General features: G+C 41.3%; 1 protein-coding gene across 2 annotated transcripts in view; it reads right to left on the reverse strand.

The window, feature by feature from the left end:
* The window catches only part of enox2 (ecto-NOX disulfide-thiol exchanger 2), a 257,495-nt gene that overhangs the window by 82,028 nt on the left and 152,025 nt on the right, over window positions 1–23,442 (reverse strand). For both annotated transcript variants that reach the window (XM_080416778.1, XM_080416779.1), the window contains one exon: window positions 1,464–1,595. In XM_080416778.1, coding sequence (XP_080272904.1) covers window positions 1,464–1,595 — 132 coding nt within the window. The remainder of the gene's footprint in view (window positions 1–1,463; window positions 1,596–23,442) is intronic.

Consider the following 23,442-nt stretch of genomic DNA (forward strand, 5'->3'; position numbering starts at 1 on the left):
GAATGTCAAGAAAAGCTATATGTCCTTGTTTCTTTTGCTATTTTTAAAAGATTTTCAGCTGACCTTATATTGGAAGAAGGCCTATGCACCTGCTTGGATTTTATATATATTTTTAAAACCTCTTTATTTTATTATATTTATGTGTATCTTGTTGTCTTTGTCATGTCTGTAAAACCATTGTTGTAAATGTTCTTTATGTACACACAGGGCGCCATTGAAAAAGAGACCCTGGTCTCAATGGATTTCCCTGAAAGAAAGGTTTCAATCAAACATGTGACATACAGTAAGAATAAGGCACACGATGTTCACATTAGTGTCTCCGCAGTAATGTTTGGCTAGTTAGAATATCTTGGAGGTGCTGCTGAAAACTGAAACGAACTTCGTCAAGCACTGTGTTTTTTTGTTTTCTCCACAATGACCTACTACATTTGTTCTTATTATCTCAGCTCCGAGTATTATCTCAGCTCCGAGTATGCTGCAGCCTTGAGTCTTTGTTTACACAGTAAACACCTAGAAGGGGCGAAACCGATCACATTGAGGTGCAGAGCCTCCGGGAAATCGACAATACAACACCACACAATCAATGTGGACAACAATATCATGACACGTTCAGACGCACTGATGATGACAAGATAAGCTGAGTTGGGTGAATTAGCTCACACAAATCTCCAAAGAAGTCCATGAAGAGAACCTGATATACCTCCACACTCCTCTTTCTGCTGACCTGACAGCTTCCAGCAGCTGATGGACCACAGAAGGATTGTATGACAACATCCTCACCCACATGAATGGCCTCCTCTGACATATTATATCACATATTATATCAGTGCACAAATACCTCAGCGTAATGTATTTGTTTTTGGTCAATCTTATAGATTGGAAGAACTCAGTTTCAGCATAATGCAGAAAGGTCCTTAAATTACATGGAGGGTGTGGTTTGACTAAGTAACAGCTGCCATAGGTTAAATATATATATAAAAGCCTGCAACGTTTTATAGTTAAAGGAGTAGTTCAACCAAAAAAAATCATATTTTCAATCAATTACACACCCCATGAAGTCTTGAATTCATGAAGATTTTTTTGTTTTTGTCACATTCCTGAGCCAATCATTTGATGGCCGGGTCATCGGTCAATAGGAGACTCAAAGGAGAATCTTAAGTCTCCTACTGACGACTCCGCCGTCATCCAATTATTGGCTTAGGAATGTGACAAAAACATTGATAGAAAATAAGTAATTTTTTGGGTGAACTAATCCTTTAAGCTTTTCTTTAAACTAAATGTTCAACAAACCAGAGTACAAAGGCTTTTGTGAGCTGAGTTTCATACAAGCAATGTACTTGTAAAACATTCCTACTGTGAGAGGACGACCAAAACACACTATATAATTCATAAGAGGACACACAGCTGTCTAAAGAAAGCAGCTGTGTTTCAGGTTCAGTTTTAGGTTCAATGTGGTACAGTACCTGGCATGAGAGGCTGTCCATTCATGTTCATGGGAGCCATGCCCAGGTTGTTCATGGCTGTAGCCCAGGCACCCGGGTCTGACATGGGCATCGTCATGGAGTTGGAGTCCATGGTTATGTTACGGATTCCTTCTGGAGAAAGAAATACAGAGAGAGAGAGAGAGAGAGAGAGAGAGAGAGAGAGTGAGTCATTATTAATGTCTCTTCCTCTTGAAGAAATTGCGTGTGTCCATATTCATGAAAGTTATGTGCGTATTCTGGGTAACAACATGGGGGAATGAATCACTTGTACTTTAGCTGTTTACAGCCGACACGGCAGGGCTGTTTGCGTGTTGCTAATCTATCTGCTAACAGCCGATTCTGGCAGCCAAATACATCATTTCGGGGGTTCATAAGGATAATTCCTTTTAACAGGACGTTCATGAAAGTCCTTGCGGGCTTGTTTCCAATGAGGGCCTGTGAGCAATTAGGGGTTAAGAGTCTTGCTCAGGGACACATTTCATTTCATTGACACATATGCTGGCGTGGCCTGGAATCGTACCTGGGGCAACCAGGGCCTCTGGCTCCCTAGGCGGGCTCACTAACCACTCAGCTATGGCCGCCCCCATGATATGAAAAGGTTTTGAGCACCACTGATATAGCAACACGGGTTTTTCAGAAAACTGTTAGGATTTTGAAGATATGTGTAGAAACGCCCTCAGGTCTACATGGGATATGCCATCCCTTAGCTCCGACCCTCCGAGTGACTCATCTGAGTGATTTCATGTCGGTGTTGTTGCCAAAGTGGAGCGAGAGCTCAGCGTCCCAGTGGAAGAGGAGAGGTCAGTGTGACTCTGTCATTTAGAATCTATTCGCCAACACGCTCTCTGAACCTCTGCTTCTGAGAGCTTAATCAGCTCGGCCTCTGGACACTTCCTGTCTCGCTGACCTTTGACCTGAACTGACACGGTCTCCTGACAACACACTAATCCATCGTAGAAAACACACACGCACACACACGCACACACGCACACACAAACACACACGCAAGCGCACACGTACAAATAAAAATAACTAGCACACGCATCAAGCTTACATTTGAGGGCCAGAATATGAGACAATATAATATTCCCCCCCCCCCCCCCCCCGAGTCAATATATTGTATGTAATGATAATATCATTATACTTAACCCCCCACAACAAAATAAAAAAATAAAATGGAGCACTCATTTTAATATTTATAATTTGCCAGTCATTTTACAGAAAAATCACGTCAAGGCTGCTTCTTTTCACCTCACAGTGAGGAGTTACATACATAACACTGGTGGAGGTACGCGCTATTCCTTCTAGTTCAGTGGTTCTCAACCTGTGGGTCGGGACCCCCAGGGGGGTCCTCACATGATTTGGGGGGAGGGGGAGGGGGGTCCACAGATGACAGTGAAGTGACAATTTTAGGACTTTTAAGACCTAAAAAAAAAAGACCATACTGCAGCGAAAGTAATCAACAAAACTCTGCTGTAAAAACTGGTCAAACATTGGCCAAATTGTCAAATAATATAAGGAAGAGGCAAATATTGTGAAAATAGCAGATCTACAAGCTCACAACGCCTCGCAGAGCGAGGCGTTGTGAGCTTGTAGATCTGCTATTTTCACAATATTTATGTGTGGAACTGAGTCAAACTAAATGTAATGCCTCAACTCCTACATTCCAAGTGCTTGTCAGGGTGGGGGGTCCCCAGTTCAAATATTAGTATTTTGGGGGGTCCCCAGTTCAAATAGGATTTTTTTTTGGGGGGGGGGGGGTGGGGTCACGGTCTGAAAAGGTTGAGAACCACTGTTCTAGTTGATGGCCAGAATATCACTGTCTTTAAATGACAAACGCAAATTAGATGTTATGGAAAACACAGAGTAAAGCAAACCAACCCATTAAGGCTATAAAGTCAACAAGAACGCTCCCTCTCACAGCTCCACGGTGGATCTACACCACATTAATGCTCTGTAATGCTCCGGTTGACCTTTCTCTCTAACAGACGTGTTAAATTGCTGTGAGACTGCCAGTGTCTGGGCAGTGCCAATAAGCTGCCCTCCCTCTCACCTCCTCATATCACAACACACACACACACACACACACACACACACACACACACACACACACACACACACACACACACACACACACACACACACACACACACACACACACACACACACACACACACACACACACACACACACACACACACACACACCCCACCGTTAATAAGGATGAGGCCACTTCACACCTCAAAACATTGGTAGGACGCTGTGTGCGTTAGATTTTTTTTTTTTTTGGAGGACAACCTACAACTAAAAATCAAGGCATCACACAGGAAATTGTGATCAAGGCATCACACAGGAAAATAAGCACATAATGGCTTCAAAACTCACGGTTGATATAAAAGAATGTGATTCATGTCATGCATGAGAACTCTCTCCCTTAAAGGTTTAATGACATTCACTTTTACACCACATTCAAAGTCTTTGTCCTGGTCCTTCAAAAGTGTACAAAAAGTTTTAAGTGAAAATTCCATTCCAGTGATCAATGGCAGGTGTTTTTCTCTCACATTTCTAAAGCCTTTTCAACTGCAATGAAAAAATAAATCTTTGCCTGCGGGTGTCGCTGGTGAGGGATTTTGCCTGTCAATCATCGCCTCTGCTCCGCCCCCCCCAAAGGAAAGGATAGGGGAGGGGAGGGGCGAGGAGGAGAGTGGGCGGGATTATTCGACAGTGACCTCACTGTCGAAGGGCCAAGCTCAGATTACTTTTCAGCCTAATTATTCAGAAAACCCCAGACCACAGAAAATCCACTGAATGTTTTAAGTTCAGGTTTTTTGGGTGTAATTGAGGTCATAAAACCCCAAATAAAACATTGAAAATAAAAAAAGTGAAAACGAATGTCATGATACCTTTAAGGAATCGACAAAAACAAAAAAATATCCATGAATTCAAGGCTTCACGGGGTGTGTAAATGATAGAAAAGGTGTACTTTTTTTGGGTGACTACTCCTTCAACACATTCCACGCCAGAGTTTAATCTCATAATGTACTCACCAGTGCCAGCGTTTTATTGTTGTTTTTTTGTTTTATTCACGTCGCCACAGACCTCGTTAAATCCCTTTAGATCTAGCATAAAACTGTTTGTAAACACAGCGGCGATCCGACTGCGTCGCCCAGTGAAATCCCCTTCAAAAACCCAGCCGCCATCTTGTAGTTACAACGGTTTATGTTAAACAGCGATCAGCGACGAGAAAAACTACAAACGAGAAAATGGCGTTTTAGTGTCCGCTTTAGAATGGAGGCCGATGGGATCGGCAAAACCGGATCCCGGATAATTCCGTTTCCGGTGGTGCTACAATGAAATGTGTCGTATCGAAAGTGAAAAAAAGTGCAATGTGAAAAAAAACACCACTTCGCGCAGGTCTACGCGATTGGCACGTGGTGGCTTTAAATAGGTTCGCGTAGATCTACGCAATTGGCAGTCAATGTGTTAATGCATAATGGTTCTGTGTCGGCCCTGTTCTTGTGGGATTGTCTTGTACATTATTTATTTCATCACATTATGCTGCGGTAACGCCTCAATTTCCCTTCTGGGATTAAAAAAAGTATATCTCATCTCTCATCTCAGAGAATAAAACGTGAAACTCTCTTAGGCTTACACATATCTTATTTTCCACAAACCCTATCTGTAAGAAGCAAGGGAATCCATTTCAATGTCGCGTCAGGGTTTTAGGACTACAACTGTAGCACTATGTGATCCACTCCTTTAAAAGCTCTCTGCTGTGTGTAGCCATAGTGAGAGCTGAGTCAGTTGGCGTGACGGTATGATAATGTTGCTGATAAGACCTTGAATGGCCTTGTTAACCAATACGACTCTATTAACAGAGATACTGCGCTGGAGCACTTCAATGACAGCGTTTCTTTTTAGCTGCAGTTTTACAACACTTGTTTTACTGCAGTAACTGTGCTAATGGGATGCACTGCGCGCCACACTCTCACCTCACCACCTCTTTCAGAGGTAATGTTCAGGTTATGAGGCCACCCGGGAAAAAGACAAAAAGAGGTTCAGAGCAGAGCCATGTCAACTATCTGTCAAAACAAACACAGCAGCCAGACAGACACAACAGTTGAGAAATCCCTGAGATCCCTTCAGACCGGCGCTGATTTGCTGATATGTGACAGCAGCCAGTGTATTTGCTCGCCAAGTAGGGCACGGTTGGGCATTTTTTCATTACTTGACCACACAAGCCTATAAGGGCTTCTGTGCAAATGCTGCAATAACATTGATATCCACTTTTTGATATCCACTTGCATTATTAAGTAGTGTGCCTTGTAGAGCTGAGACAATAAACGCATTACCGCAATACCATGGGGCTGAGCTGTTTAAACCAGAGTCTGTGTGTTGGCGGCTAATCTTGCGAAAATACTGGCCAATGTTCTTGTGCACGCTGCCAGTATAGGCTAAGGAAGTAAATCCCTGATACTTTCCCCTGATATTTTTCAACATTGTGTGAGTTCTTTCCAATTTTGTGAACTGATCATCATCTCAGATCCATCATCCTGCCATTAATCCATATTTGGGACTGGCCACTAGGGGTGGGACGATATATCGATATCGCGATATATCACGATACTTCCTCCCGCGATAAATAATCGATATACTGACGAAAAATATCGATATATATTATTTTTGTGATACGTTGTTTTTCCGACTCTGTATTTGTGTGATGATGATTTTGAACAGTTTGGTGCCATTTTATGTTTATGAATTGAATACAAGGACTATCGTGATATATCGTTGGTGAAATCTCATGCAATATATCGTGATATCGCAATATATAGAATATCGTGATATTGTTATCGAGGGCCTAATATCGCCACAGATATCGTATCATGAGATACCCATATCATCCCACCCCTACTGGCCACACTGTTATTATTAGTTTTCATTAAATATTGCTATTGCTGGTTAAAGTTACATGATTGCACATGGTGTGTGATATGAAATTCAAGCTTACCATAAACACATTAATGAGTGTTTAGACCTTTTTCCTTTGCTATGGGGTATTTCTTTTGTGTGTCCCCTGATATTTATTATTTCTTGGCTTGAGTACTTGTTATTGACAGATAACATTCAAATGAATATACAAACACACGCACAAGACACAGACAAAGGCTCATAAAGAAGCATAAACAGCTGTAGTTCGATTGCAAGTACTGGTTCACTTTATGGTCAAAATGACCATTACAGTTGATACGAGGTCCTAATTTCTAAGTCAAATGTTAAGTTGCATATTTCAGCACATTATGTCTTTGAACCAGATGACACGGGGAAGATGGCGAAATGTGGACGAGGCAATATATTTGTGAGGAAAGACATTTGCTGCGTGAGCAATAACGTCTAATCTGAGATCACGCCAAAGGATTTACAAGCAGAGTTCAGAGGTGTATAGTACGCCATTATGGATTTTTGTTCCAAGCTGCTGTGTTGGAAATACCTACACTTTTGAATGAGTTTGTGGCTGGTAAAGTCGAAGGTGCGTCGAAGGTGAACAACATAGTGGCAGAGGTTTGGTTTGAATTTGAGTGGTCTATCGAGCAGCGTTGCTCTGAAAATACATGGGGTTACAGCCAGTGGTGTAAAGTAACTAAGTACATTTACTCAAGTACTGTACAATGTACTTGTATTTTGACTATACTGTACTTGACTTACTGTAGTATTTCTACATTGTAGTATTGATACTTTTACTTAAGTAAAACAAATGGAGTACTTCCTTCCACCTCTGGTTACAGCTGATCACCGATTGGCCCGGAGATGTTTTCTATAGAATGTCATCATAGGGCTTCTCAAGAGAGGACGGAGGTCCTGAATTGATCTGACATTAAGCTGACATTCATCTGAAAGCCCGGCTGTGTTTGGCCCAGGGACTGAGGGAGACCTGGGGTCAATTCCACTGCACTAGCCTCCTGACCTCTGCTGAGGGGGGGGTGGAGGGTAGAGCGTGGAGGAGAGAGGTGGAATGGCCAGTCCCCTGTGCATGTGTGACCGTACCCTAATGGTAATTGTACTGGATTGATTGATTGATTACTGAATACATCAGATGTCTGGGGGACGAGGGTCTGTTATGTCATCCAGAAAATCTGAAATGACACAGATGCTTTCCCGGTTTTAATGGTTCAGTTTAGATATTGGACATCCAAGATGCCACATGCCACTTATAGTATGACTAATAAATAGCATAAGCTGACTGAGAAAATATGACATATACTTCACAGTAGTATTTCATCATTCGTAGGTCATAGCCTTCTGCAGGTTCCTTCCACTCTGTCCCCCATATCAGTCACTGGCCGATCTGGACTTGATATTGATCAGACCAAATGTCAATATTGGATTCAATATAGTCATGTGACCATCTAAACTCCCAACATCCCACAATGCAACAGTGGGTCTCTTGGTTCCATACAGCATACACAGTATGTACTGTATGTCTGAAATCAGTAAATAACATGCACATATCCACTCACAGACAGACAAACAAACAGACATGCACACCCCTGCGCACACGTGCTCTCTTGCACACGCACACACACACACACACACACACACACACACACACACACACACACACACACACACACACACACACACACACACACACACACACACACACACACACACACACACACACACACACACACACACACACACACACACACACACACACACACACACACACACACACACACACACACACACACACACACACACACACACAGCCAGAAGTGAGACATGGGAGCCAGTGACAAATACTGCCAATAAAAAGCACCACTATCATTAAACATTTAACAGAGAGAACTGAGAACACAGATTATGGAACTTTACTGCACTTTCTGAGCCAACAGCCTGCGCTGGATGGGAAAGAGCTGATGGCGATGAAAGATTTAATTGTTTATACTAAGATCAGAGGAGCTCAGAGTATAAAGATCAATGCTAATGAACATTCTCTGTAAAAGAAAGAAGGATGATTTAATTTTAGCTGCTGGCTCCGGTTTGCTTCAATTGATCCAAGATTCCCAAGTGCTGTGAGCTGATACCATCACAGCAGGAGTAACAATTCTGATGTACGGTGGTAGAAAAAGTACTCACATTTCTTACTTAAGTAAAACTATCAATAATGCATTTTAGAAATACTCTGTTACAAGTAAAAGTCCCGAATTCAAAATGTACTTGAGTAAAAGCACAAAAGTATTGGCATCAAAATGTACTTCAAGTACCAAAGGTAAAAGTACTCATTATGCAGAATTTCAAGTTTTCAAATATATAAACATCTTTTGAAAATAGCAGATCTAGCAATCTCACAATGCGTCGCATCGCGACGCATTGTGAGCTTGTAGATCGGCTATTTTAAAATGGCCGAAATGTATATAGGGGCCTAGGGCTGAAGTGGTTAATGTTTTGTAATAATAATCAAAACCTAAAAAGTAACTAAAGATTTCAAATAATTGTAGTGGAGTAAAAGTACAAAATTTGCCTCTGAGATGTAGTGGAGTACAAGTAAAACTATTGGAAATTGGACGTACTCAAGAAAAGTGCAAATACCTCAAAATTGTACTTAAGTACAGTACTTGAGTAAATGTACTTAGTTACTTTGCACCACTGATGTGGATGTATCAGCAATAATCTACTGAAAACATGCACGTTTGACTCACAACAGCCATATTTAAAGAGGTGATGCCATGGTTTTGCACTTTTTCTGTATTTCTTGTGTCTATGAGGTTGATAGAACTTCATTAAGCCCCCTGGTGGTGTTTTTATGGTGTTTTATGTCTTCTGTGACTATTTGGAGTTTCTTCCTGGAGGCTGAAACCTTGAGGGTCAAACGTGCCAATAGAAAAACAGCACTTTAATGACACAGTAAAATTATACCCTCCCCCTCATTATCATAACACAACAGGTGTGGGCATGAGGAGGAGGAGGGACTAGGACAAGTGGGTGGTGCTAAGGTGGTGGAGGAGGTGCTAAGGTGAGAACCAGGTATACTTAACTCATTCAGTGCCATTCTTATTTATGGCAGTTTGGTTCTGAGTGCCACTTCCTCCTAGTATAACCATAATACCTGATGATTATGTTTTAGGGGGGGAAAAAATCACTGAAAATCACGGCACCCCGTCTTTAACAGTAACAAGATAATATGGCCCTCTTCCCCTTCATCTGGGGAACCACATAGACCGAGAACGACCGAGATTGGGCCCAGATTGACCTTTAGTCGCCCTAAACTCTCTCTCAGTAGGCCGATGGGGAAATCAAGTCATTTTAAGGACCATTGAATATACTAAACCCACCCCCCCCCTCCCCCCCTCCATCCCCCGGCAGGCAGGCAGAGAGAAGCTGTGGGCTATTTAGTTTAACCCATTAAGACCGGGGAAGAATCTGTGTCATCTTTTTTTTTCTTTCTTTGGCTATTCAAAAATAGCAGATATACAAGCTCGAGCTTATCTGCTATTTTAGAAAAAAAATTTAAATATGTGAAAATCTTTGAATGTATATATTTTTAAAGGCAAACATTTGTAACTCAAATCTTTGCTTCTGGGGGATTGTACAAATGTCTTCTAACTAGTTTTTTTTTAAAACGTATGTTTCTATATCAGTGGTTCTCAAACTTTTTCATGTCAAGGACCCCCAAAATGATATGTATTTGGCCGCGGACCCCCATCTCAAAACCTTTTGTTCCAGGGACCCCACAGAAGCAAAGATTAGAGTAAAAAAAAATTGCTTTAAAAAATATATATATTCAAATATTCGCAAAATGTTTTTTAATGGCAAGCTCAGAGTGCCACGCTATGAGCTTGTATATCTGCTATTTTTGAATAGCCCAAAGAAATAAAATAATGGTTAAAGTGGTTACACAGATGCGATCTGAATGGGTTAAAGCAGAAAGTAGGGTTTCAACAGCTAACTACAGGGCTATTACAGCCTCGAGAGAGGTTAGAGAGGAGAGGGAGAGAAAAACAGATGGATGAAAAGGATGAGGAAGAAGAGGAAGAAGAAGAAGACGCAGAATGCAGAAAGATGAGAGGGTGGAAAGAGTAGAAACACACTGGCTCAACGCCCCGCAGGCCCAGCGACTGAACTTGGAACAGAGAAGCCTTTGAGAATGAAACACAATCATATTATTACTGGGTATTCATGGCCACAGTAAGTATGAGCTGCCTAAACCTGCAATTAGCCCGAATAATATAATGTCTCCACTGAATAGGAAATTGCTGAATAGACAGATGGGGGCATAATTAAAGTTACGATCCGGGACTCACTGTAATGAATCATTTTGACCAATCTGTACAGTAGAGCATGTTAACCCCTTAAGACCGGGAACGCGTCTGTGTGTCATCTTTTTGATTTCTTTGGCTATTCGAAAATAGCAGATATATACAATGAGCTTGTATATCTGCTATTTAAAAAAAATAATCTTGAAAGGTTTTGCAAAATCTTTGAATATGTATACTGTTAAAACATATATTTTGAGATGGTGGTCCGCGGCCAAATACATATCATTTTGGGGGTCCTTGACATGAGAAAGGTTTGAGAACCACTGATATTATAGCAGCATACGTTTAAAAAAAAAAAGGATCTAGAAGACATTTGTTGCGCTGGTAGTGCGGCACCATGAGCTTGTAGATCTGCTATTTTTGAATAGCCAAAGAAATCTAAAAACACTGATTCTTTCCCCGGTCTAAATGAGTTAATACAATATACTGTAACTAGCAGCACATCTGCAGTGGTTGGAGTGCAGTGGACCCTGGTGTCGAGTAGGACACAGACTGGCATTGTCAATCAAGTTATTAGAAACAGGTGCACTGTAATTGGACACTAGATGTGCCATCTTCATTGTCGTTTTTCAGGCATCATTGCAAATGCCTCTTAACACATTCCATGCCAGACGTTAATCTCATAATGTACTCACCAGTGCCAACGTGTTATTGTTGTTTTTTTCACGTCGCCATAGACCTTGTTAAAATCCTTAAGATTGAGCTGTGCACTGTCTGTATACATCGCCGACATCTCACTGATTCTACCAGTGAAAACCACGTGTCAAACGGAGCTCCATTGTTGTAGTTAGAACGGTTTACATTAAACAGTGATATGCGAGGAGAAAAAACTACAAGGAGAAAATGGAGTTTCAGTTTCGTCATTAGAACGAGGGCCGACGGGATCGGCAAAACCGGATCCCAACCGGATCTGTTTCCGGTGGTCAAACCCCAACCGGAAATGGATAAAAAAAATCCTAAAGTGCACTTTTGCTGGAATCAACGCAAACCGGCGATTCGCGTAGATCTACACGATTGGCACGTGGCGGCTTTAAATAGGTTCGCGTAGATCTACGCGATTGGCGCTCAATGTGTTAATTGCCTCCATCAGGCACGACATAAAACTTACGGATTGTAAGTTTAAAGCTTCGGAGCATGTGCTTCAATCAAAGGGGAGGAAAATGTCTAAATGACTGTGATTGTCTCTAGGCTCTGATCGTGTTTGTCTGAAATCTTCATAACCGTTATCTTCTACAGGCTGTGGCACGTTTGTCATGTGCATGTGGCTCATAACAGAATCCTCACATTAGTAGATAACTACACCAGTAGCAATAGATCCACAACAGCACCGTATCACAACAAATACAGTAATCAGCTCAAGCGAGAACGTCAACGCATGCAGCCAGAGAGTGAGACATGATCAAGGATTCCAGGGTCTCAGTAGGACCTATACTGGACCCCCCGGACCCCCTCAACAGGGGGTCCGGGACCCCTAGGGGGTCCTCAGAGTTACCACAGGGGGTCCGCCAAATCTTTGTGTGGTGGGGACCATTTAGCTGAAAAAAGCAGATCTACAAGCTCACAACACCACGCGCTTCGAAGCGCTGCGAGCTTGTAGAACGGCTATTTTCGGCGAGTCGCTGTATAGAGGGAAAAAGAGCAGAGCCAAGTACAGAGCCAACAGTTTAAAAACATTTTTTTTTAATATTATGCACCGGCAAAAACTGACGGATTCATGAGCTCTGGCACTTAATAATTTACAAATTAAGCGCTGCCTAGACACATGTGTCAACTATGCATACGTACATGTTGAATAGTGGGGGTTTTCTCTAGTGGGTGACTTAGACAGGCCAGGGGGACCATGCTATATGTAGCATCAGAATACCGGGTTTAGGAACGTTTCCTCTGAAAATACGTCATAATTAAAGGAATGGGACTGATTGACCTCTGTATATCCATGAACTTATCTCAGTTAATTGCACAAGCTTTAAGCGGATGCACACACAACCGAATGCATACACAGTCCATCTGTGTAGGCTATAAAGAGAGGGAAATGGTGTTATGAAGAGACTTTCATACATTTAGAAATGATCTTTTTGACAATAACTGAGTTGGTAACAACTCTAGCAAGCTCTTCTTATTTGGAAAAACAGCCTTTTGTATGTTGCTCGGTGAAGGAAAGTCTGTTCGTACTGGAACTGCTATGACTGTGGTTTGCAACATTGTCAGTCCATTTTATGTCAGTATTTTCTAAATAAATCTGTACGATATATATATAGCTGTAAATTTATAGAATCTAATGACAACTGCTGTCAAACGCTGACGCTGTTGTGCAACATGTCACACCGCCGATTCAGGAACGCTGGCATGCAATGCATAACCATACATGGCGTAGGCTTTACTGCGGCTCTGTGGAGAAAGGCAAAGCCGTGCACGCACGCACGCACACCCCCGCTCGCGCGCACACCCCCACGTGCACACACGCACATAGTGTTTAATGATGTATGACTGGCCTTCTCTCCGCTGCTTTGATCTGTTAATTATGAAACGCCCAGAGTGTTCCTCAACACCACATCTCCTTTAGGACCCAGGAACAAAGACAGCAGGGATTAGAGAGCCATCATCACACAGAGAGACAACAGGAGAGACCCTGAGGGACAGCGGTCTCATAGGACCAGTGGTGGAAAAAGTACTCAAAATACTCCAATATAGAAATACTCTGTTACAAGTAAAAGTCCAGAATTCAAAATTTACTTGAGTAAAAGCACAAAAGTATTGGCATCAAAATATACTTAAAGTACAAAAGTAGAAAGTACTCATTGTGCATAATGTCCCATTTCACAAGATAAAAAAAAACTTTTGAAAATAGCGGATAACAAGCTAAGGATAAGGATAATTCCTTTTAACAGGTCGTTCATGAAAGTCCTTGCGGTCTTGTTTCCAATGAGAACCTGTGAGCAATTGGGGTTATATGCTGGGATAGCCTGGAATCGAACCTGGGGCAACCAGGGCCAGCTGGTTCCCTAGGCGGGCTCACTAACCACTCAGCTATGGCCGCCCCTAGCTCACATTGCGTCGCGATGCGGAGCATTGTGAGCTTGTAGATTTGCCATTTTCAAATTGCCAAAATGTATATAGGGCTGAAGTGGTTAGTGTGGTTTGCGATAATAATCAAGGTCTAAAAAGTAACTAGTTACTTAAGTTTTCAAAGAAATGTAGTGGAGTAAAAGTACAACATTTGCTTCTGAGATGTAGTGGAGTAGAAGTAAAAGTACTGAAAACTGGAAATACTCCAGTAAAGTAAAAAACACCTCAAAATTGTACTTAAGTACTAAGTACGTAAATGTACTTAGTTATTTTACACCACTGGTCATAGGACAGACCACATTTCTCCTTCACTTTCAGCAGCGTGCTCGGTCAGGACAGGAAGATCCTGAAAATGACTTTGATGAGGGAGACAGATTACAGAAAGCAGCTGTAATGGAACGCAGGTCTATCTGAGCGCTGCACACACACACACACACACACTGCACTGTCACTGAGATCTACAGTACCGTCAAACTCCTGTCTCCATGTGTTCCTTTCACCCTCTAACCCTGACAACAATCACACACCGTCAGATATCATGGTTCCACATTAGTGAGCCGAGAGCGCCGAGGGAAAACCTGAGCGTTTCAGCCGTCATACTGGAGGAGCTGTGAAGGAGACGTGGCTGCACACGTCTGACATGTTTATTCATGTGATGTCGCTGCATGACTAAATATCACATCTGACACAACATGTAAACTAAATTCTCCGTTTGCATTTTAGATTAGGTTAACCCATTAAGACCGGGAACGCATCCGTGTACATTTTCAGATTTCTTTGGGCTATTCAAAAAAATAGCAGATCTACAAGCTCATAGCACGGCCCGAGTGCCGCGCTATGAATATGTACGTCTGCTGTTTTATTTTAAATGTATTATTATTATTAACATATGTTTTTTTTTAAAGCGAAAACTTTTAACTCAAATCTTTGCTTCTGGAGGACTGCACAAATGTCTTCTAAATGTTTTACACAGTTTTTTTTAAAACAACGTCTGTTGCTATAATATCAGTGGTTCTCAAACGTTTTCATGTAAAGGACCACCCAAAATGATATGTATTTGGCCGTGGACCCCCCCATCTCAAAATATTTTGTTCCAGGGACCCCCAGAAGTTGTAACAGAGTTAAAAATGTTCGCTTTAAAAAAAATATTTACATATTCAAAGATTTGCACAAATGTTAACTATTTTTCAAAAAATAGCAGATCTACAAGCTCATTTCTTTAGGCTATTCAAAAATAGCAGATATACAAGCATAGCGCGGCACCGAGTGCCGCGCTATGCTTGTATATCTGCTATTTTTGAATAGCCTAAAGAAATAAAAAAATGACACACAGACGCGTTTCCGGGCCTTAAAGGGTTAACCCGGTGCCAAAACGAGGCGAAACCGAGCAAGGAGAAAAGAAGCCCTCATGTAAAAGATGTACAGCATAAGCAATTACCTCTAAGGAGCAGCAAATATTCTACCTGAGCCGTGTTTCCCCTAGAACACATTTACTTGCACTTTTAAGCCGACTGAAGAGAAACGCGAAGAAGCCACCGGAGGCGAATAAACAAGTCATCTCGGTGTGTGGACTGATTGAATAATAACGCTGACACGAACCAACAAATTAGAACTGCTCTGTCGTGAACTCTGCACAGTCTTTATTTAGCGACTCCAGCTAAATACCCAATTACCATTTCCCTAAACGAGACTCACTGTTTCGCATCAAACGACTGGAATGCCATGGGTGCCTCTTTTGAAAACAGCGGCGTGATTAAACCGGGCTCCCGATGCAAAGTCAGACTTATAGCTCTCTCGCTTTGATTGCTAGATGAATGGCTGAGAAGCCATTCAAAATCCCCCCTTGATATGACTGAGAACCGTTTCCGTTTGAATGACGCCGCGGCGGAGCTTTGAAGAGGCAACGTGGGAGAGGGATAGAAAAATAAAGGGAAAATTAACATTAAAACATCCCGACACTCAAGAGGACAGCGGAATATATGCTTGAACTATGTGTGCCGAGGACACGCCAGGGCTGATCGCTTCTCATAAACAATTTCGACTCAATTTCTATTCCCTCACCAGGAGCCATCTTCTAAGCGAGGGGTGGTCAACTTTGATGATGGAGAGGGCCACTATATTTCCACACTCACTACAGACGGCTACATTGCATATACTGTCAGACAGACGCCTCTTATCTCCGTATTGAATTAATGCTGTACTTCGCCATTCTATGTCACACAAAAGTAGCAAAAATAGCAGATCTACAAGCTCAAAGCGCGTCGCAGTGTGACGCGTTTTGAGCTTGTAGATCTGCTATTTTTGCTATTTTTGAATTAGAATCCTGAAAGGTAACATTTTTTATTTATTTCAAATGCATTTAGTTATACTTATGTTAACGTTATGAACTTAAATACAAATACATTGGACATAAAAAAGACAATAGAATGTTCATACTAGTCATTAAGGTACTATAGATTGAAGTAATTAAAGCGGGTCATGTTTGCATGTTTGGAATTGTAACAGCTGAAATCAATAATCTTTCAGTATTCTGATATTAACCTGCGGGCCGCATTAAAGGGACTACACCATGAATTTTAACTTTTCCTTCTTTTTTGTGTGTTTTTGGTCTCCCCTACCTCTCTTCTATCCCCCAAAATACCCAAGTTTGAGCACTCAGGCTTTCACAGCATATCTGGGGTTTTATGTAAATTGGTCTCAAAACAGGCGTTTTTCAGTTCCAACTTAGAAAAAATAAAATAAATAAATACAACTTTTTTCTTTTTCCACTCAGAACCAGGAAATAAAATGCATACAAACTGGCTCAATAGCGCCACGTGCAAATCAGGACAATGTGGTATTGCAGGTGAAAGTGCAGAAAGTGCAGAGAGAAGTTAGTTGGAATGAGTATATCTGAGGCTTGATTTAGGCTCAAACCTTTTGAAAAACATTTGAGGGACATAAACAATATGATATTAAATATTAAATATATTTTTTAAATTCACGGTGTAGATCCTTTAAGTGAAGGTGGGGGGGCGCATGTGGCCCCCGGGCCGCCAGTTGCCCATGTATGTAGAATCTAAGGCATCGACTAAACACAGAGCAAGCAGCATGTTGTGCGTGTTTGTCAGGGGGAGAAGCATCTATTACTGGACGGGACTGGAGCAGAACATTTCCCCTTCTTATCACACTCAAGAGGGGCGACAGACAAATACCCATTACACCGATAACACAGATGGAGGAACGAGGGAGGATGGAGGAGAGAAGAAAGGGGTAAAGAGAGAAAGATCGCACACAGTACTTTAACCCATTAACTCTCTCAGTGCCACGCCCCGAGTTATCCCGAGTTTTTCCTGAATACCCTCAGTGCCAGAACGAGAAATCCTGAGTTTTTACTTTTGACTGTAGTCGCGCTATTCTGTTTATTTTTCATCATCACTTTCGCTTCCTGACTCCTTCAGACTCATTGGGTTCCGGTTTCATGACGCAGATTCCGTTTCCGGTTCTCATTTTTTTCCCGCGGTCATTTTCGGCCAGAATAGGGAAAGTCACGGTTTTTCACACGGTATAAAAAAACGAACGGAGAGGTCCACGTCTACTCTCTTTGGTCTGGGTGACGATCAGTCATCGTAGTCGTGTATCACATCGTAATTTAGCCCGATCAACGATTGTCGAAAATGTCACATCCGGTTATGACCGGATGTGACGTGAGCCTGTTTGGGAGGGGGCGAGTGAGCCAGCGAGGTCATCAATGTGTCGATTTGCTGCTCTCTACTGGTAGAACTGTATTATGGGTTTAAAACCCCAATCAGATAATTTATTTGAATGAAAAATTACAAAATTACAAAATTAAAAAACACGCAAATTGCTGGCACTGGGGGAGTACTTTATGAAAATACTCTTGGCAGTGAAAGAGTTAAGACCGGGAACGCATCTGTATTGTTAGATTTCTTTGGCTATTCAAAAATAGCAGATCTACACCGCGCTACGAGCTTATAGATCTGCTATTTTTTTTAAAAGCGTACATTTTTAACTCCGATCTGTGCTTCTGGGGGTCCCTGAAACAACTTATTTTGAGATGGGGGTCCGCGGCAAAATACATATCATTTTGGGGGTCCTTGACATAGAAAAAGTTGGAGCACCACTGATATAGCAACACACTGTTAGGATTTAGGAAACATTTTTAGATACGTATTTGACCGCGGACCCCCATCTCAAAATGTTTTGTTCCAGGGACCCCCCAGAAGCAAAGATTTGAGATACAAATGTTCGCTTTAAAAATATATATATTCAAAGATTTGCACAAATGTTCACGATTAAAAAAAAATAGCTGATCAATAGCAGTGCCGTGCTATGAGCTTGTATATCTGCTATTTTTTAATAGCCAAAGAAATCAAAAAATGACACAGATTATTTTCCGGTCTAAATGGGTTAACAAATGGGTTAATAAAATATATCATCACACCTCTCTAACGGGAAGAATTTCAAACTTTAACCCATTGAGACCTGAAGCCGATTCTGTCTCCTAATTCTCAACAGTATTCTGAAAAACCTGTTTCTATATCAGTGGTGCTCAATCTTTTTCATGTCAAGGACCCCCAAAATGATATGTATTTGGCCGCGGACCCCCATCAAAATATGTTGTTCCAGGGACCCCCAGAAGCAAAGATTTGAGTTAAAAATGTTCGCTTTAAAAATATATATATATTCAAAGATTTGCACATATTTTCACGATTTTTCAAAAATAGCAGATCTACAAGCTCGTAGCGCGGCACTCGGTGCCGCGCTATGAGCTTGTAGATCTGCTATTTTTGAATAGCCCAAAGTGTAAAATAATGCTTTTTAGCTCAAATCTAAAAATGACACAGTTCCAGGTCTTAATTTAAACAACAACCTTGTGTGATGATGCTTGGCTGAACTTGATCGACACCTTTTGTCAGTCCTCTGCTCTTGAGGTTACAAGCAAGACAAAACCTCTTGGCCCTCCACAATGAATCACTATTGACGAACACATCCCAGAACCAGGCAACTATTGACAGCTAAGAGTGCCATGATTAATCTATAAGTGATTAGGTCTCAGGAGGGCATCGATCGGTCCATTGATCCTAATGATGTAGCAGGAGCAGCCAGCCACTGGCTGAGGAGGAATGTAATGCTAGGCTTTCTTTAAGAGGAGGAAGAATCCTTAACCCATTAAAGCCGGGAACGCATCTGTGTCATTTTAAGATTTCTTTGGCTATTCAAAAAATTGCAATCTTTTTTTAGATTTTTTTTTTTTTTAGAAAAATCATGCAAATGTGTGCAAATCTTTGAATATATACATATAAGTTTTTAACTCAAATCTTTTCTTCTGGGGGTCCCTGGAACAAAATATTTTGAGATGGGGGAGGTCCGTGGACAAATACACATCATTTGGGGGGTCCTTGACATGAAACAAGTTTGAGAACCACTGATATAGCAACATAAGTTTTTTTCTAAAAACTGTTAGGATTTAGAAGGCATTTGTAGAATCCGCCAGAAGCAAAGATTTGAGTTAAAAATGTTTGGTTTAAAATATATATATTCAAAAGATTTTCACACACTTTCACGGTTTTGCAAAAATAGCAGATCGACAAGCTCATAGCGCGGCACTGCGCTATGAGCTTGTAGTTCTGCTATTTTTGAATAGCCAATGAAATCTAAAACTGACACAGATGCTTTCCCCACGGTCTTAATGGGTTAATGAACACAATGCTACTGATGTCCCTTTCTCCGTCCAAAACAATTCATAACCATGGTGGTTGTTAGCTTGTTGATGTGTGAGTTGATGTACTGCACCTTCATAACAACACTACAGTGCTCACTGAGAGCCTGATGACGTCAATCCAAACATATTTGTCATCACCAGCCTCCCACCGTAGTTTATTACGTGCAGCCTAATGCGTTCATTCTTCGGTCAAGATTATGGATCCAACTTGGACATTTAGGATCCAATTAGGCTCTCCATCTCTCCATTTAGGCAAGACAGAGAGTCTTTGGGACCAAGTGGGTAGATTACCTGGCTTCAAATTTATATAATGTGAATTGGTACTTACTCTGTGGTACAGAGCAGATGTAATTGGGTCGGTGCCCTTAAAAATACTGAGTTCAGTACCCAACCCTAATGTCTGGCTCTAGAAGCCTATTCAAAGCTTAAGTTTATCACTTAAAGGAGTAGTTCACCCACAGAAACACAAACACTGAAACATTCCTAAGCCAATAATTTGATGACCGGCGGAAAGATGCTAATGTATCCGGTAGGAGACTCAAAGGAGACTCTTTGAGTCTCCTACCGGAGAGACCACCGGTCATCACCGGTCATCAAAAAAATTTGAATTCAATGAATTCAATGCTTCATGGGGTATTTGATAGAGTAATTGATAGAAAATAAGTGATGTTTTGGGTGACCTACTCCTTTAAGCTTTCTCATGTCCAAGTTACATATCTGCCAAGCAAAGTGTAAGTTAGGGAGAAACCACTACAATCAGGAGAAGCACATATACACACACACACAAAAAAACACAAAATACTACGATGGACACAAATGCACAAATGTGCATGGACACACACATACATTGAACTTATGCTTCATAACATTTAATTCCTTGGTTCCATGGTAATAGATGAAATGTTAAGATGTGTGGACTGAACTGGGGTTTCTGCCCCATGTGTTCAGGAGCTGTTTATGGCACTGCAATCACTATTCCATATTAATCCCCATGAAAGAAAAGAGCTTAATTAACGGGTCCTAATTACACTGAGGAGAGAGAGGGCCTTTGAAGAGGCTGGGCATTAACCGAGTAGGCTGCTGCCTGAAATTCATTTGTATAAACTGAAGCAGAAACATGTCTGTAATTAAATCAATGAGTATACAACAGTCAACTGCATCACAGTTTGCTGCATCGTCCCTCTGCTGACCTCATTTCATTTTAGAATCATACTCATTTTTCTGAAAACATTTTCAGATGGGGGATCTGCGGCCAAATACGTATTTTTGGAGGTCCTTTGCTCGAAAAAGTTTGAGAACTACTGGTTTAGAAGGCATTTGTAGAATTGGCCTCAGGTCTTAATGGGTTAAAATGATGATACATACAACTTAATATGAGTCCCTATATTTCTGCCAAGGTCACACCTAACTCCTCAACCTCCACAGCAATGTACAGTAATGAAATGATGCCAGGGTTGGTTGACAACATGCTTCATTTTCCTACTTCCAGAGTCATTTGTGGCATACAGAACATTCCCAGGTCAAATCCAACTGAAAGCTGGCAACCCCCAAACCACATTAATAATGTCAGGTGTTTCAAATCCATTCCTGGAAGTGTGTTCTTCCAGGGTCTCGGTCAGTGTGAACTAACTGTAAGCTGTGTTTATGTGAAGGATTCAGTGGTGCGGTAAATCACCACACGCACATGGAGAATAAATGTTGCTTTATGAAGCCGAGGAGAGAGACAAACTGAAGTGCTACCATTTAGAGTACAATACACCAAAGAGACATACAGACTTAAAAAAGTAGCATTTCTTTAAGGAATAAAAAAGTCTTAAAAGCAAATTCTTGTAAACAAAACATCCTTCAAACAGCCTCCGTCTGAAAAGGCAGAGCTCTCTAGAGTGGCCAAGTGTTCGGCTGAGAGACTGATTAAGCTCTGCCTCCGTGCTCTCAGTCAATACACCCTCCATCTTTCCCAGAGGAGACAGGGAAGGGAATCCCTTCCTTTACTCTCCACTCTTATTCTTTTTTTCCCCTCATCTAAGAGAACAACATCCAAGGAGGCTCCAGGCAGCCAGAAGGAGATGAAACACAGACAGAAATGAGACACAGACACACAGACAACCCTAAGACGATCTCCTAAACCTTTACCGTGATTACACTCTAAATATAATTACATTTTAGTAGGGAGTGTATTGACACCAAATGGTCCATCTCACGCAGAACTCAGGATTGTGAGAGTTTGGGATATCTAATGTTTTCAGGAAAAAAACATTATCCTCACAAAAAGAAACAAATTCAGTGCATCTATGCCTGAAGCACAAATTGACAGAGATAAACAAACTGCAGTAGTTTCGTTTATCCATTTTCTTCTCCTTTGAAGTGTTAAGGTCATTACACACCGGCGATTATGCGAATATACGCAGAATTCTGACTCGTTCCGAACAAATAAAAGACGCTTTTTCGCTTCTTCGCTTTTTCGCTCCGTGGAAGCTTGCATTGACTTTATAAGGTTTAAAAAAAAAACGTATTATTCGCATGAAAAAATCGCCCCCGGTGTGTAAGGAGCTTTAAAGTCATACAGTGTAACTTTTTCAATTTAACAAAAGTTATTTTTGACAATCTTTTACTGGTATGGTTTTCACAATAACCATTATCCCATTTACAATTTAGGCATTTAGAAGACTTTATCCAGAGCGACTTACAGCAAGGAAGGTAAACGCATACATCAAATGCATAGAGACAGTGTAGAGCCTCAGTAATCTAGGATCCCAGGAAAACCAAGAACCTCGCATCAGTCTAAACAGTATAATATCAAAAAATAAATAATCTGTACATTGAAACTACACAAACTATAGGATGCCAGGTCAACAAAGAAACCAGGCATATGCCTAAATGACATGCTGTCTAAATTGCCACATAAATGTGTTTTTGACAACTTCTTCAAGCACTTTTGTTTTTTTTGTAAGATTGTTGGGCTTTTAATGCCTCTATTAATAGTACAGTACTGTAGAGAGAGGGAGATGGGGAGTGACGTGCTCTGTGAGAGCTAACTGTTTTTAACTGCTGTACTGTCTTTGGCGCCTGAATCTCCCCAGCAGGATTAATATAGGTCTCATCTTAACTAAACCACAACTGAAACATTAAGTCTCAGAAATAAATCCCAATTACATACTGTACATAAGTCAGTGCAATAATATAAACAAAATAGGTCATATCTTTCTCAAAAGCAAGCATTGGGTCTGTTTTCATATCACAAAGTAGGTTCAAATGTAATCGACTTCAATTCTGTGTTTGTGTCCGGTTTGAAACAGAATTCAAGCAGAACACAAGCCAGTCCAATCAAATCAATCTATTCTTCTTCTTCATTTCCTTTGGGCAGTTCCCCTCGGGGGTCGCCACAGCCAATCATCTGCCTCCATCTCACACCCTGTCCTCTGCCTCCTCTTCTTTCACACCAGCTAACTTCATGTCCTCTTTCACTAAAAGAAAAATAGATCTTTCTTCCTCTTGGCCTCCCTAATCAATATAAATGTGATTATTAATTCATGTATTATTGCATGAACCCCCGACCAGCGACCTCCCAAATCGAGCAACCCACACGATCCCACATTATTACAACAGTGTATATTCCACTATCTTCTGTCAATACACTTAGCAGATCACATCCACACAGCGTCAAAAATATGTCTGATTCACTCCGTGTTTCTCCATCAGTTCTCTGGAGCTTTACAAGACAGAACAGACAACAATTGATTCACTACAACTGCACACCCACATGAGACCCACCTGTCTATCTCTAGGTTGACAATACAGCACGGAATACAGGGTCTTGGCCTCATACAGTTAACACTCAATCACAAAG

The sequence above is a fragment of the Gymnoscopelus braueri genome (genome assembly GCF_963280865.1).
Source record: "Gymnoscopelus braueri genome assembly, chromosome: 20".
Classification (NCBI taxonomy): domain Eukaryota; kingdom Metazoa; phylum Chordata; class Actinopteri; order Myctophiformes; family Myctophidae; genus Gymnoscopelus; species Gymnoscopelus braueri.